The sequence below is a fragment of the Orcinus orca genome, chromosome 1 (genome assembly GCF_937001465.1).
Source record: "Orcinus orca chromosome 1, mOrcOrc1.1, whole genome shotgun sequence".
NCBI classification, from domain to species: Eukaryota; Metazoa; Chordata; class Mammalia; order Artiodactyla; family Delphinidae; genus Orcinus; species Orcinus orca.
The window spans coordinates 33,836,037-33,851,176 of record NC_064559.1 but is presented as its reverse complement, the minus strand read 5'-3'; the positions used below and the strand labels follow the sequence as shown (position 1 = coordinate 33,851,176).

The 15,140-nt window shown below is 45.4% G+C and overlaps 1 protein-coding gene across 6 annotated transcripts in view; it reads right to left on the bottom strand.

Moving 5' to 3' along the window:
• The window catches only part of ATP2B4 (ATPase plasma membrane Ca2+ transporting 4), a 113,440-nt gene that overhangs the window by 38,404 nt on the left and 59,896 nt on the right, over positions 1 to 15,140 (bottom strand). For all 6 annotated transcript variants that reach the window (XR_004478436.2, XR_007471136.1, XM_004282483.3 and 3 more), the window contains exons 8-17: positions 14,154 to 14,315; positions 11,173 to 11,387; positions 10,614 to 10,856; positions 9,633 to 9,874; positions 8,412 to 8,643; positions 7,289 to 7,468; positions 6,257 to 6,344; positions 5,497 to 5,603; positions 778 to 969; positions 109 to 322 (exon numbers count right to left, since the gene is read on the bottom strand). Coding sequence is in view for 4 of the 6 variants with exons in the window: in XM_004282483.3 (XP_004282531.1) it covers positions 109 to 322; positions 778 to 969; positions 5,497 to 5,603; positions 6,257 to 6,344; positions 7,289 to 7,468; positions 8,412 to 8,643; positions 9,633 to 9,874; positions 10,614 to 10,856; positions 11,173 to 11,387; positions 14,154 to 14,315 (1,875 nt within the window). In the remaining 2 variants the exon portion in view is untranslated. The remainder of the gene's footprint in view (positions 1 to 108; positions 323 to 777; positions 970 to 5,496; positions 5,604 to 6,256; positions 6,345 to 7,288; positions 7,469 to 8,411; positions 8,644 to 9,632; positions 9,875 to 10,613; positions 10,857 to 11,172; positions 11,388 to 14,153; positions 14,316 to 15,140) is intronic.

Below are 15,140 nucleotides of genomic sequence, written 5' to 3'. Positions count from 1 at the left end.
CGTCTTGTGCTCAGCTTGCTCCCTGCTACTTTCTTTCCCTGGGCTGCTCTCTGCCCCCATCTCCCTCTAGCACTCCAAATGCCGCCACCCACCCCCGCCTTGGCTCACCGGCAAAGACAAGGAAAAAGATGACGGTGAGTTGATAGACGGCGTGACCCAAGATGTTCTTCATCATAGTGCGTGAGATCAGAGGCTTATTTCGGCCATAGGGGCGACGCTTCAACAGAGAGTCTGTAGGAGGCTCTGTGGCCAGGGCCAATGAGGCAAAAGTGTCCATGATGAGATTAACCCACAACATCTGCACGGCTTTCAGTGGGGAATCCTGGTGGGAAGAAGAACCACTCCTTTTAGCTTTCCTTGGAGACCACCCCCCACCTCACTCGTCAGCCTCATCTTTGCCCTTGAAATGGCCTGCCTCCTGCTATCCACCATTTATTAGCTGAGTGACATTGAGAAACTTATTTAACCTCTTTGAGCCTTGGGTTCTTCACCTGTAAAATGGGGATAATACCTACTTTGCAAGGTTGTTTTTGAAGAACAGAGAAACTACATATAAGTGCTCATCACACTGGCTAACGTGTAAGTACTACATTAATGGTAGATAAATTATCATCATCCCACATGAGCAGATGGAGACCTAGTAGAGCTATTCCTGCCCCAACACCCCTTTGGAAACTCTGGTTCTTACTCCTCAGTCGACATACTGTACCCCGCACCCCCTGTTCCTTAGCCCCAGCCTCATCCCTCCCATCTCAGCTCACCCCACATTCCCTTCACCTGGGTGATACAGGCTCCAGTGAAGGCCACGATCACAGCCACCACGTTGACAGTGAGCTGGAACTGTAGGAACTTGGAGATGCTATCGTAGACGTTTCGTCCCCACATCACTGCCTTCACGATGCTGGTGAAGTTGTCATCTGTTAGGATGATGTCAGAGGCCTCCTTTGCCACATCCGTGCCTGCAATACCCTGAGGTAAGAAGGGGAAGGAAAACAGTGAGGAACTGGACAAAATTCATGCACATTCTGAACTCATATCTTGACCTCCAAGAAGCTTCAGAACTCAGCATAAACACTAGAGGGCACACTAGCCACACAAATCCTACAGACTAAACCACCATATTTTGAGCGGTCTTCTCTCCCAAAAAGAAAATGAAGGGAAAATGTGTCACTGTCACTCTGTGGGAAAGGGGACTGGGCCATGATGCCTCCACCTTACTCCTGAACTCAGACTGGAAATTACAGTTATCTCTGATATTCCTTTCTCCCGTCCCTCCTACTTCCCCACCTTAGGAAATAATTAGAAGATAGAGAAAAAGTCCTATCTGTTCTACCTCTAAATTTTAAAATTTCTTTTGCCACTGCCAATATTTAATTTAAATCCTTATCTCTCCCGCACCTTGAAGTTACTCTACATTTTTTCCCAGGAGGAGTAGTCTGGCAGTACAGTTCAGATGTCCTGTCCTTATTCAAAATCCTGTCACTGGGGAACCACCAAAGGTTTCTAAATAGAAAGATCAGTGGTTGAAAGCAGTGTTTTAGAAACAGTAAACTTTCTAGTCTGGTAGTCAAAGCCCTCAACAAGTGAACTCTGGTTCATTTTCCAACCTGCTATATCTTTCTGCTCAAAACCTACTGCTTTATTCACAATTCCCTGAATCTCTCATTTACTTCTAGAGTCCAGTCTTCTACTTACACCCTTTTCTCCAAGCCTGGAACATCCTCTTTCCCCATCTATTTAAATCCTATCTGTCCTTAAGGTTCTATTCAATTAATTAAGCCCTGCTTGCTTGGCAAAGCTGTCCCTTACATCCCCAGCCTATTCTTCTATTCCATGTCTTACAACCCCTGTAACCTACAGAGGGGCTTGTTTGTGAATCTGACCTGCACTAGTAGATTATTTGTACCATTTACCTGGCAGTATTATTTTCCTATCCAGATTGCAACAAATGAATATCTGTTAGATAGACTATACAATTAAATTTCCCCATCAAAAAGTTCTCTAACACATGCACACAATGCTGTACCATGCACTGTAAAGAGAAAGGACGGAAAGAAAGAAAGAAAGAGCATCTTTATATATGTACTACTGCAGAATAATCTCTAAGTTAGGTTGTTAAATTAAAAGAAGCAAGGTGGAAAAAAGAGTATATGGTGTGTATATAGATAGATATAGATAAGTATCACTTATCTAAGAGAGTGGGATATAAATATACTACACATTTGATTGTATTTTAAAGGAGCAAACAGAAAGATAAACCAAAAATCAAAGAAGTAAGTTATCTGTGGGATTAAGATGGAGGCAACAGCGTGGAGGTGATAGGGATAGAAGCTAGACTTCTATGAATAGACCTTGTTGGTATATTTTACTTTAGAATTATGTAACTACTTTATACAAGTATAAAACAAAATTAAGTTTAAAATAAGCAATCTCAAAAATGGAAGAAAAAAAACCCCATGATATAAATGAACTGGTATAACCAGTTGGTAGCACAACCATACCAAGGGAAAAGTTCCAAATGACTTTTTGAAAAACACAGTAACTTGATGTTAGGATATACCTACAGGATAAAAAGAACTACAAGAAAAATCTTTAACTGTTTTTAGTAGAGTAATTGTATTATTATTGCTATTTTGAGACTATTACATATATTTTAGGATAAAGCAAATAATAATTATGTTAAGCCATTAGGAATCAAACTTTTCAGCTTAAGCAATAAATATAAAATCAGGGGAGTAAAATGGGAAGTTAGAGTTCTAGAAATCTAAATTTGAATTGGAAATGCCAATATGGATTCATGAAGTATTTATCTTTAAAACAAAGAAACACAAAAACAAAAAGACATAAAAGACATATTTCCTAGCTTTGTCCACTGAAAAGTTCTAGAAACAATAATTTACTAAGAAGTAAGGAACATCCTGACATTCAGATTGTGTTCTCTAAATATCATTTCTCACTGAAATGAAGCAGAACTCCTTTGAGAAGTGGATGATTCTAGATCTAGGACAAGAAATATGCATGATGAATCGGGAACATCTTATCATGCAAGAGACCAAGAAAGCTATTAAAGACAACTGAGGTTGTACCCAAAGGACTTAGCAGTGTTGAAGAGGTTAATGATGGGTCAGTATAAACATCAGAATAATAATAAGGGCAATGGATCAAAACATATCACACATACTTAAAACCATGAGCTCATAATGATATTTAAAAAAAACAGACAATTAACTTTTAGTAGTTTAGTAAGTTTAAAAAGTGAACAACTCATTGGTCACCTTTGGAGGATGCTAAAAAGTCAACTCATTATTTTGAAAACTGGTTAATAAAGGGAGAAAAAAATCAAGCATTTAACCTGTCTTTCATGTAGGAAGTGAACCTCACAGTGACCAAATAATCGACGAGGGCAAATTTCTTTTTACAGAAGTATTCAAGTTAATAAATAAAGAAAAGCAGAACATTGTCATTTTGCAACCCCTAATGAAAGATGGGATGTAGAATCTGATTGCTCATAGAACTAAGTACTAGTTTATAGGGAATACAAGGGCTGAAAGAACAGGTTAGAGGACACTATGGGGATACAACCAACAAAATCCCCGCCATGGGATATTCTATGTAGAAAAACAACCTTATGCCTTCAAAACTAAGTAGCTAGAAAAAAAGACGGAAAGGGATTGTGCAGAAAAGAGTTACATAGCAGGCCTGAGACTGCTTTCTTGAGAATGTTCTGTTTGCAAGGTTGGCCCTCGGCTAGTACGTGGAAACTTGGCTCTCAGTCAATAATTAACTGAAAATTAATTAGTGATTCACTGTGCCTAGACTGTGCCCAAACATATGGTTTCCACTGAAAACCTACTTCCTTCTGGAAGTCTGGAATCTTAGCACATGCTAGGCAGAAGGTGCCTATACGACCAACCCCAATAAAAACCTACGACACCAAGTCTCTGGTGGGTTTCTCTGGGCAGAAACATCACACGTATTGCTGCATTTTCATTGCTGGGGGAAGAAGGTGCTCTTTGTGACCCCTCATGGGAGGAAGAGATCATAAGGGAACCTGCGTGTGGATTCCAGACTCTACCTGTGACTTTCTGCCTTACTAGATTCTTACTATACCAATGGACTAAACCTGAACCATGAGTACAGCTGTATGCTGAGTCCCCTGAGTCCTTCCAGTGAATGCACAAAAGGGTGGTCTTGGGGACCCCTGACACATAGATCCTACAGGGTCAGTGGCTGCTGAACTTTATGATGTGTCAGAGTCACCCAGAGGGACTGTTAAAACATGGACTGCTGGGCCCCAACTCCAAGCTTTCTGATTCAGTAGATCTGGAGTGAGGCTTGAGAATCTGCATTTCTGTAGGTTTCCAGGTAGAGTTGGAAGGAAGAGCACACTTCAGGACATACTGTTATAGATTAATAGATTCAAGAGATATATCAACCAATTGCAATGTATGGATCTTGTTTGCATTCTGATTTAGAAAAATAATCTATTAAAACAACATTTATGAAGCATTTGGGGAAATGTGAACACTGACTAGATATCTAATGATAGTAAAGAATCAATTTTGTTGTGAGACAATGGTACTATGATTCTTTTAGATATTTTATTGATACATATATATTTTCCAGAGACACATACTGGATGAAATGACATAATATCTTGGATATGCTTCAGAGTAATTCAGGTGTAGATGGGGAAATGTGTATGTGTGGGCCAAGATTGGCCAAGTGTTGATATTTGATGCTGGGTGACAGATACATGAGGATTCAATAAACTATTCTATTTTTGTATATTCTTGAAATTTCCTAGAGTAAAAACTTTTTAAATTTATCTTTTGGCTAAAGAGAGCACCCTAAAGATAGATTTCTTCTTGAATCTTCTTCCACTTCTTAAAAATCACCAACAGTTCAATGTGTATGGGAAGCTTACAATCATAAGTTACTTGAGTGTGAGAATGTACTTTGCAATCCGGGGACTTCTAAATGTCCCTGAGCATTAGAATCAATAAGTGTACCTGTTCAGAAAATCCAAACACTTCTGGGACCCAGCTCAGATGCTACTGAATCAAGATAGCCGACTGTGGAACCTTGGAATATATGATTTTAAATGAACTTTCCAAGTGACTCTGATGCTCCGGGCCTCACAAGTGAAAAGCAGAGTGACGAACAGTGCTAACTATAGAGTGCACATTTTCCATATAGAATGTGAATTTTCCATAGTGTGCCTAGGCAGACAATACCATCATGTCCACGGGCAAGTGTCAGTTGGTCTTGCTTTGCTGGGTAATGATACCTCATGATTTCCCTGCCTTCATACTTGATGGGTCCCTCATTATACATATTATTATTGGCCAGGTAGGGAGGCGAGATGGAGTTAGAGAAAGAGTACAAAGGGGGATGTGAAGGTACGGGAAGCAGCAGGTTACCAGAAGCCTGTCCTGGCTTCCCACTGGAGGAGGCAGCTTGCAGCAGAGAGACACACTACGCTGAGCTGCTTACCATGGCAAAACCAACATCTGCTTTCTTCAGAGCCGGCCCATCATTTGTGCCATCCCCAGTGACAGCCACCACCTGCCGCTGTTCCCCAACAGTGCTGTCGATGATGCCTGGGAAAAACAGACACACTACAGTGAGTTCCACATGTGCCATCTGAGGCCATTTCCCCACGAAAGGCAGTTTTTTGGTCTTCCTCTCCGGTCCCTGCCACCACCTCCCTTTCTACGCTCTTTCCTTCTTTTTTCCCAATGCTTAGAGGTTCTGTAGCGTCACCTGATGGCAGTAAATTGTTTCACGGGTAGCACTCTAAGCTAAGAAAGTCTGACCTTGTCGAATATCTTGTCCGGTGCCCCAAGGCAGCTATTATGTGGTAGAAAAAGCACTGGATGATTTGAAGGCAGAGACCCAGGGATTGAATGGTAACACTTCCACTTACCAGTTGGGCAATTTGGATAGGTTACTTGTTGTCTCAGCCTCAAACTTCCTTATTTGCAAAATGGGACTAGCTTAACCTGTACTGTCTAATTCACAGTACTATCAACAAACAAGATAGGATAGTGTTTAAAAACAACTTTATTATACATCTTATACTCACCAGGGCCTCAGATGTTTGCTAAACTATATGTTCTTCCCATGAGCGGGGAAGCTCTCCTAGGACCTCCCTACTCAGGATAGGAGAGTTGCTTTGGTTGATGGCTCTGATCTGTGCTCATCCCCGCCTGCCTTCCTCTATCCTAGGTACCTCCTCAGGAACCAGCCTCACCTTTCACCAGTGTGTGCTTGTCAGTGGGGGAGGATCGCGCCAGCACCCGGAGCTTAGGCCAGATCTTGTCCAGCTTTTCTTGCTCTACCTGCCAACACCAGACCACACCTGGGTCAGTCAAGCTCAGAACAGCCATCTGGGAAAATCTTACTTCTTTACCCACGCTGAGCTTCTGGGAGAACTGGTATTCCATGGCCCCCGGGGGAGTGTTATCCTGGCCTCCAGTGGAGGTGAAGCAGCCAACTCAGGCTCCAGGGCAGATTCACGGATGGTGACCATTCAGGTCCCGCTTGTCTTCTTTTTCCTGCCAATTCCCTACCTGGGAGCCAATTCCGTTATTTCTTTTTTTTTTTTTTTTTTGCGGTACGCGGGCCTCTCACCGCTGTGGCCTCTCCCGTTGCGGAGCACAGGCTCCGGACGCGCAGGCTCAGCGGCCACGGCTCACGGGCCCAGCCGCTCCGCGGCATGTGGGATCTTCCCGGACCGGGGCACGAACCCGTGTCCCCTGCATCGGCAGGCGGACTGTCAACCACTGCACCACCAGGGAAGCCCCAATTCCGTATTTCTTAGACCCTTGACAGAGGTGGGCCAGGGTTAGCTGTTGGCTCAGGTGGCTAAAGTAGTGCTTCTGAGGTCTTAGGTTCAATATCTACATTGACCTAATGTAGCTCTGGCCTGCTCCACACCCAGACCATGTCCTCCTACCAACCTGTGCCACTGTCAGTCACAAGGCAGTGACATAGGAGGGGTGAGGTAGAAGGAAATCAGTACAGAATCATCCCACAATTGAAAAAAATGGAAAGACATGAAAGGTTAGTGACACTGTCTCAAAAGACGGCTTGTGAATGAAGATAGTGAGAAGAAAACAATCCAGGTTTACTGTCTGAACAGCTTTGGTAAAAGGGACATCTCACTATGAATAGATTTTAGTTTAAAAACCACCCACTTCCTCCCACCTGTCCCAGATGCCTTACACGTGAACCAGCCCTCGCCTAATAAAGGAGGCCCTGATTCCTCCCACCCAAGACCTACCTCGCCCTTCTCGTTTCGGATGAGTCGGTTGAATTCCTTGCCCTCCAAGCACAGAAAGTCATCCCCAGGTGTCACAATGCCACATTTGGTGGCGATGGCCCGGGCTGTGTTGATGTTGTCACCTGTCACCATTCTGACAGTAATACCAGCTCGTTTGCATTTGGCAATAGCTTCCGGCACCTGTGGAGAGTGAGGCAAGAGGAATGGAGGAGGTGGGGGTGGCGAGGCCTGGTAGGCTGTTCCTGTTCAGTTGTCCCCTCATGGTGGACGGCGGAGAGGCACCCTGGAAGCAGAACCATGGGGCGTGGGCTAAATCTGGTCATTTTTATATCGCTTGGTGCCACCTCGCTTCTGTCCTATCCATGATACTCACATTTGAATTTGCCTTATTGTGTCATGAGTTGAAGGGGAGATTTGCTTCAGGAGCCGGGTGTGAAAGCTTACTCTCCCACTCACAATCTAGATTTCTTAGCAGGGCACGCCTGGCCTTTTGAGATTTTTGCCACTGCCTTCCTTTCTAGCAGAAGTTTTAACCACCTTCCGCCCCCCTGGCACATACTCCAACAATATCAATTCTTTTAAGTTTCCCAAATGCATGACACATTGTCATGCCTCTGGGTCTTGATGGTTGAGAGTCCATTGGTCTGAACTTCTTAGAAGCAGAGACTTTTTCAATGCCCTACAATTGAGAGTAGTGCTTAGCTGTTCTAGGGGTGCTCGACAAGAACGTGTTGCTTGAAAGAAGGTGGCTAGACACAAAGCTGGTGCTCCAGTTAATTCCATCCCCTGACGATTCTTGAGTACCAAACAATAATCCCAGTGAAACCTATGCTTCTTACCTCTCAGACAGCATGAACCGTAGGAATGCCACTTTCTATGAGTTCAGTACTCTACAGCAGTTCTGTGAAGCAGGAAGCACAGACACATCTATCCCAGCAAATGAGAAACAGTTAGGAAACTTGCCTAAGTTTCCTAAGTGACAACTAGAAATGGAGCTAGTACCCCAGTTCCTGCGACTCCTGGGTGGCCTCGCATTAGGTCACACTGGGCCGGCGCATGGGCCGGGGCCACTGGAAGACTTCCATTCATGTTTCCTAGCCCTTTTTTCAAGTCAAAGCCTCACCTCTGGGCGCACAGGATCCTCAATGCCCACCACTGCAATACAGGTCAGTTCAGTGAGGATTTCGCTCTCATTGTCCCATGGGGGCTCTCCGTCATTGAAATCCCGGTAAGCTATGCAGATAGTCCGGAGTCCCTCACTGGCCATGGGCTCGATGACGGTGCGGACCATCTCATCTCGGTCCTTATTCTTGAACGGCACTGCTTCTCCTTTCTTGTCCAGGATTCGATTACACCTGGTGGGGCACACAGTCAGAAAGCAGCATCCCCCCATGTGCTTGCATGGTCATTTACAGACATTCTGGCCACTCGGCATTACTCCTAAAGACACTGTCGTGTGGCCATAAATCTCCACTCATAACCCAAAGCTGAGCCCCTTTTTCCAAGGTGGGGTGGCCAGTAGGTGGGTAACGTCTAGGTGGGCAGAGCATTTGATTCTCCCATGTTGTCTGCTCCTACTCTTATGTGGATACGATATCAAGGGTCATTTGTGGATTGCCTGCTCCTTTGAGCTTCACAAAGGTAGAGACACTTTCTCAATCCTCAGTATCTAGAGTGCTCAGTGCAGAGGGTGTTCTCAACAAGAACGTGTCACTCGAAAGGGGGTGGCTCAAGCCAAGCTGGGGCACTGGTTTTTAGCTACTGGCCCTATATCCACGTAGGTGATCCACGTAGGTCACCTTTTAATGACCTATGGATCATCTAGCCACTTTGATTATGCAACTTCATGTGATCAGAATTGAGAATAAAAAGGAAAAGGGAACGCAGAACTAACATTTCTAGTATCAATACTTGCTATGTGCAAGGCATTTTACATACATTGAATCACTTAATCAGAGTAACCCTGTGAGATGGGTGGGTATTATTATCTCTTTTCAGAATAGGAAATGGAAGTTTGGATTGCCTAGGTCTGAACCGTGGCTGTGCCACTAAGAGCTGTATCACTTCCAGCAAGTTACTGAACTTCCCAGCACCTCTGAATTCTCATCCGTAAAACAGGGATAATGACAGCATCTACCTCGCTGAGCTGTGAAGAGTAAGTACAGTATCCAAAGTACTTAACAGCAAGGCTTGGCCTGAACCAAGCTCAGATGTTAGTCATGATGTCACCGCCTGGAAGGAGGGTTCACTCATCATCCAGGTGGATTCAGTGTGAGGCCTGGCACCCTGACCTCCCTGAGGGGAGGATCCTGCAGGGAGGAAGAAGCGGGGGAGGGGCGCTCACTTGCGCAAGATGATCTCAGAAGCACCCTTGCTGTACATGCGGTAGCCACTGCGGGGCTTCTCGATGACGGTGCTCATGGACTTGCGCACCGAGTTGAAGGTGTACACCTTGTAGAGCTTCTCCTCAGGCACCTCACTGCGCACGGCGTGGTAATCCTGCTTCAGGTCCGTGACGAAGCCCAGCAGGGCGCACTCGGTCTTGTTGCCCACCTGCCGCGGCAGGCCGCCCTCCTTCTCCGGAGGCTGAGAGGAAAAACACACGTGGGAGTGTTGGATGAGGTGCCGAAGCTGGGGAGAGAACCTAGGAAGGGAAGGACTCCGCTCGAGGCTTTCACACATGTACCCAGGGCCCGTGGGGGTGCCGACTGTGGTCCCTGAGCCACCCAGGGCTTGGGGATTTTTTAGTTGCCCTGGGAGTGGTGCTGGTGTCTCACCCTGTGTGGGTCTTATTCTAACACTCTCTCTTAGTTTCTAGAAACTGAGTAATTTACTCCTGACCAGCATGAGGTCTCTTTTTATTTATTTATTTTTATTTTTTTAAGATTTTTTGACGTGGACCATTTTTAAAGTCTTTATTGAATTTGTTACAATATTGCTTCTGTTTTTTGTTTCGGTTTTTGGGCCCCGAGGCATGTGGGAGGGATCTTAGCTCCCCGACCAGGGATCGAACACACACCCCCTTCATTGGAAGGCGAAGTCTTGACCAGTGGACTGCCAGAGAAGTCCCAAGATCTTTTTAGACATACTACCTTTACCTGGTGATTGGAGGTCATTTCATAGCCATAGATTCCTACCTGCCTCCCCCTTGCCCTCCCATCCCCCAATCTACTCCCATGGATTATTTCCTAGTTTCACCCCAAACATGTTCACTGGGGAGTGGGAAATGGGATGTGGGATGGCAATTCAGGCAGAATAAACAAGAGAAAATGAATGGTTCCCTCCACCTACCCATTTTAAGTGTCCTGGCAAAGGAAACGCTTACCAGAACCTTGGAGGTGTAGGCACTGTTGATAGAAATACCATTGACAAGAAGGTCCAGGACCTTGGGCACAAGGACATCAGGGCTTGGGATTTGATGGTAACGGGTTTCTCCGATATAAGCCTGCACCACAGTCATGCGGTTCATGGTCAATGTGCCTGTCTTATCGGAGCAGATGGCCGTGGCATTGCCCATTGTTTCACAAGCATCCAAGTGCCGTACCAGGTTATTGTCTTTCATCATTTTCTACAAAGGAGAAGAGAAAAGACTTCCCAAATACAGGTCAAAGGCCATTTCCTAGCCAGCATCTCTCCACATTTCATTCTCTGGTCCCACACAAAAATGCAGGATACCATTTTTGTAAATACTCTTAAGATTCTACTGGATTACTTAAATGTTGATGCAACTGATCCAGATGGTCCTTCCAAAGTGCCAGTGGCTTCTGCTCCTGAAGGCATCACCCAGAGTTTATGAAGACAGAGTGGCCCATCCCAGAGGCTACACGGTACCCTCCCCTCTGGTCTCTGCTCTGAAAGAAGACACAGTTTCATTCCAGTCTCACCTTCACAGAGTAAGCCAGTGAAATGGTGACTGCCAGTGGCAGCCCCTCTGGCACAGCCACCACCAGCACAGTGATGCCAATGATGAAGAACTTGACAAAGTACTGGACGTAGATGGGAGTACACTCAGCCAGCCATGGTTTGCGCTGGATCACAAAGTTGTCGATCACAAAGTACAGAATCAGGATGAGAACCGTGATTGCAGACATGATCAGACCTGTCCAGGAAACATGTCAAATGAACCCAGGCTTCAGGGTATTCCTAGGGCCCTAGCCAGAGATGGGTGGCATAAATTGTAGCCTTTGCTATCCATTTTTAAAATGACTCTCTAAGTCATACCCAAAGCCCCTGTCCATTCTCTGGCGCTTGTACATTACAGTGTAGGGGAAAGAGGTGGCTTTGCATCCTAAAGACAGGGGTGCTATTCTCAGCACTGCACTAACTTGACTTGTGGCTTCTGACTGGTCTTGACCCTCTCTGGGCCTATTTCCTCATTCATAAATAAGAGGATTGGTCTAGTTTTCTAAAATAGCATTCTATGCTTCTATCTCAGACCTACTCTCTTCCTACAAATCATAATGTAGTGACTATAGGTGCCTATTTCCTAGTAGTTTATCAATTTTAACTTCTTCCCTAGTAGCCTGAGAATGTCAGGCAATTCACAACTTGTTCACAGTGTTGCCCCTATGGTGTTAGCACATCACCTACATAACTAACCCTTAGAGCGGTGCTTCCCAACCTTTCTCCTGACATGGCACAGACAGAAGATGACAATAATAACAACTATTAATATAGTGCTTACTATGAGTCAGGCAAGCACGTCACAGGTATTAACTCATTTAATCCTCACAACGATCCTGTGAGATGTTACTATTATCATCCCCTTTTCTGTGTCTCTCTAAGGCACAGAGAGGTCTTGGTATAGCACACTGGAGGCGGACCGACCATCCTGGTTTGCCTGCGACTGAGCAGTTTCCTGGGCTGTGGGACTTTCTGTGCTAAAACTGAGAAAGTGTCAAGCAAACTGGGATAGTTGGTCATCCTACATATCCTACGATGGAAGAATCTGCTCAAGATCAGAAAACAACTGGTCTAGGGGTTCCAACTGCCTTGGGTGCTGCCTGGCTGCTCTGAGGGCATCTGTATCTACCTGTGGCACAATATCTGGGAAAAGTTCCACTTCAAATCATAGTTTGATTTGTGTCTTTGCTTTGCCTGAGGGTCCAGTGATTCAGAGGGATCAGAACAAGGCTACAGGTGATTGTATCATTGAAAGCATATTCTTTTGTACTTTGCTTCATCAGGGTCAGCCCTAAGAGGTGAGGCAAGCAAGGCACCTAGGCTGCAAAATTTAAGAAGGCGTTCACTCTCAGGGTGGTGCCAGGCACCTCACTTGCTTCCCCCTGGTCCTTGGTCTAGATGATGTGTGAAATGAATAAACAGAGGAGACCAGTGGCTAGCCCTCAGGTGGCTTGCCCTCCCTAAAGAATAAGCTAGGGATTAGGAGCACAACAGTAGGATCTGTTTAATGCTTCAAACCCGTGTGCCAGGCTCAGCAATTTGATTCCACACTTGCAATTTATCTCATCTGTGTACTGTGTTTTTCTTTTTAAAAATTAATTAATTAATTAATTTTTGGCCGCATTGGGTCTTAGTTGCTGCACGCAGGCTTTCTCTAGTTGTGGCGAGCAGGGGTTACTCTTTGTTGCGGTGTGTGGGCTTCTCATTGCGGTGGCTTCCCTTGCTGCGGAGCACAGGGCTCTAGGTGCGCGGACTTCAGTAGTTGTGGCACAAGGGCTCTAGAGCGCAGGCTCAGTAGTTGTGGCGCACGGGCTTAGTTGCTCTGCGGCATGTGGGATCTTCCCGGACCAGGGCTTGAACCCGTGTCCCCTGCATTGGCAGGCGGATTCTTAACCAGTGCGCCACCAGGGAAGTCCCTCATCTGTGTATTGTTTATATGCAAGAGACTTCATGGTGGTCAAAATTAGCTAGGTACTAGAACTGGATGAATAGGCCAGACTGACACTCTATAAAACTCTCTGTGGTGCTTAAAACGTTCTCTATTTGCACTGTCCAATATGGCAGCCAGTAGCCACATGTGGTTATTGACCAACTGAAATAGGTTAATGTGACTGAGGAGCTGAATGTTTAACTATATCTAATTCTCATTAATTTCATTAATTTTCATTAATTTAAACGGAAACAGCCACACATGGCTAGTGGCTGCAGTAGTGGACAGCATAGATTCTCGTTATTCAATGTGTGCTTAGCAGAGCAGCAAGCACTGCCATCGCCTGGGGGATGGTTAGAAACGCAGAATCTCAGGCCCCACACAGAAACGTACTGTAGTAAACAGAGAGGTGAGGTCAGCAAATAAACAGTGGAAAAAGACTAGTTTAAGGGATATGTGCGCTGAAGGAGCGATCTTCCTTTGTTGCTTCCTCTAAATCCCCCGCCCCACCCGACCACTGAAAGAAGGCAGGAGAGAGGAGAGCGCAGAGGCGAGCGATGGAGAAGCTGCTTCCTCTCACGATGCACAGGAGTGCCTTTACTGACCTCTGCTCTGCAAAGCGCCTCTTTAATCACTGTCTTCCTTTTCCCTCCAGTCCTTATTCTGAACTGATTGCTCTATGCCTGGCCATTCCTATGCTAGGGAATTGCCCTCAGCAAACAACAGCCTTCTCTACCGTTAAGGAATTTACAAGCCAACACACAAGCAGGTGAGTAGCTATTGAAGTCTTCCTTCTTGCTAATGTAAATCTCCCATTTGTTTGCGCCTTTAACCCTAACACACAGGAAAACATCTCTCTCTGCAAAAGCTAAACAGTCGCAGAGAGAGACACAGCTACCTGGACTGCACTAGCCACTTGGAATTTTCAGCTTCTTTCTGCCAGACCTGGCTGGTGTAGAAAGAAGGCAAGCAAAGTAGCGAGGATCCAGAATAGCACTGATAAACAAACCAAGAAGGCTCCACCCTACTCACCAGCTTTCCCAATCTGTACAGCCAAGCGCGTCAGCTTGCCCTGCAGCACCGACTTCTCCTTTTTGGGCAGCTTGGCTGCCTTTTTCTCCTTTTCCTCATTGTCGATCCCCTCCTGGCTGTTGAGTGGCTGGATTTCCAAGGCCACTCCATCCTGAGTCTTTGCTAGGGTGTACACACAAATAGGACAGGTAAGCAGGCAAGGTAGTAGCACTGAGTAGCAGGCAAGTGGAAACTAACAAATCCTTCTGTCTTATTCCTGGAATATACCTTGGACCCCTGACATCAGATCTGACCACCCTCACCCCATGCCAGACAGGGAACTTGACTCTGACCCTTTATTAGGGCTTTTGGAACGATATCTTAACAACTGGAGGTGAAATATGGTGCTTTTAGGGTATGGATTTCCACTTCAGTGGCAGCTTCCTGGCACTACCTCAGAGTCCCAAGCCAGGTTTATTCCAGCAAGAGGATTAGTCATGCCACTAAGTGCTATTACCAACAACCATCCTTCCCGGAATTCAGTGCTTAATATAGTGAATCTTTACTGCAGAAAGGGGCTGAAGGGGAAGGCTGGTAGATATTCCTAGAGCATAAGGGTCCTAGTCAGCTCTTTGAAAGCTTCATCTCTCTCTCACTATATCTATATCTATATCTATATCGACTGTCAAGGAAGAAACACGGACCCCAGACACAGGGTATTTTCCAGTTCCCTCTCGTATTAGTTGAACGATAGGGGAAGGAAATCTCTTTTCTCCCCTGTCTGATGAAGGTAGGGAGGTACGGAGTGGGACCTAGGGGAAAAGGGAAGAAGCTGGTGTGAGGGACTCCCTGGAATGAGAGAAAGCCAGGATAAAGACAGACATATAAATCCACTTTGCTTTAAAAAGAAGAGTTAAAGAAATCTAAAATTAAAGAATTATTTTTGTGGAGCCCTGGTTCTCCGACATGATGCCTTTATTTCTAAAAACTACTATGATGTGCGTTACA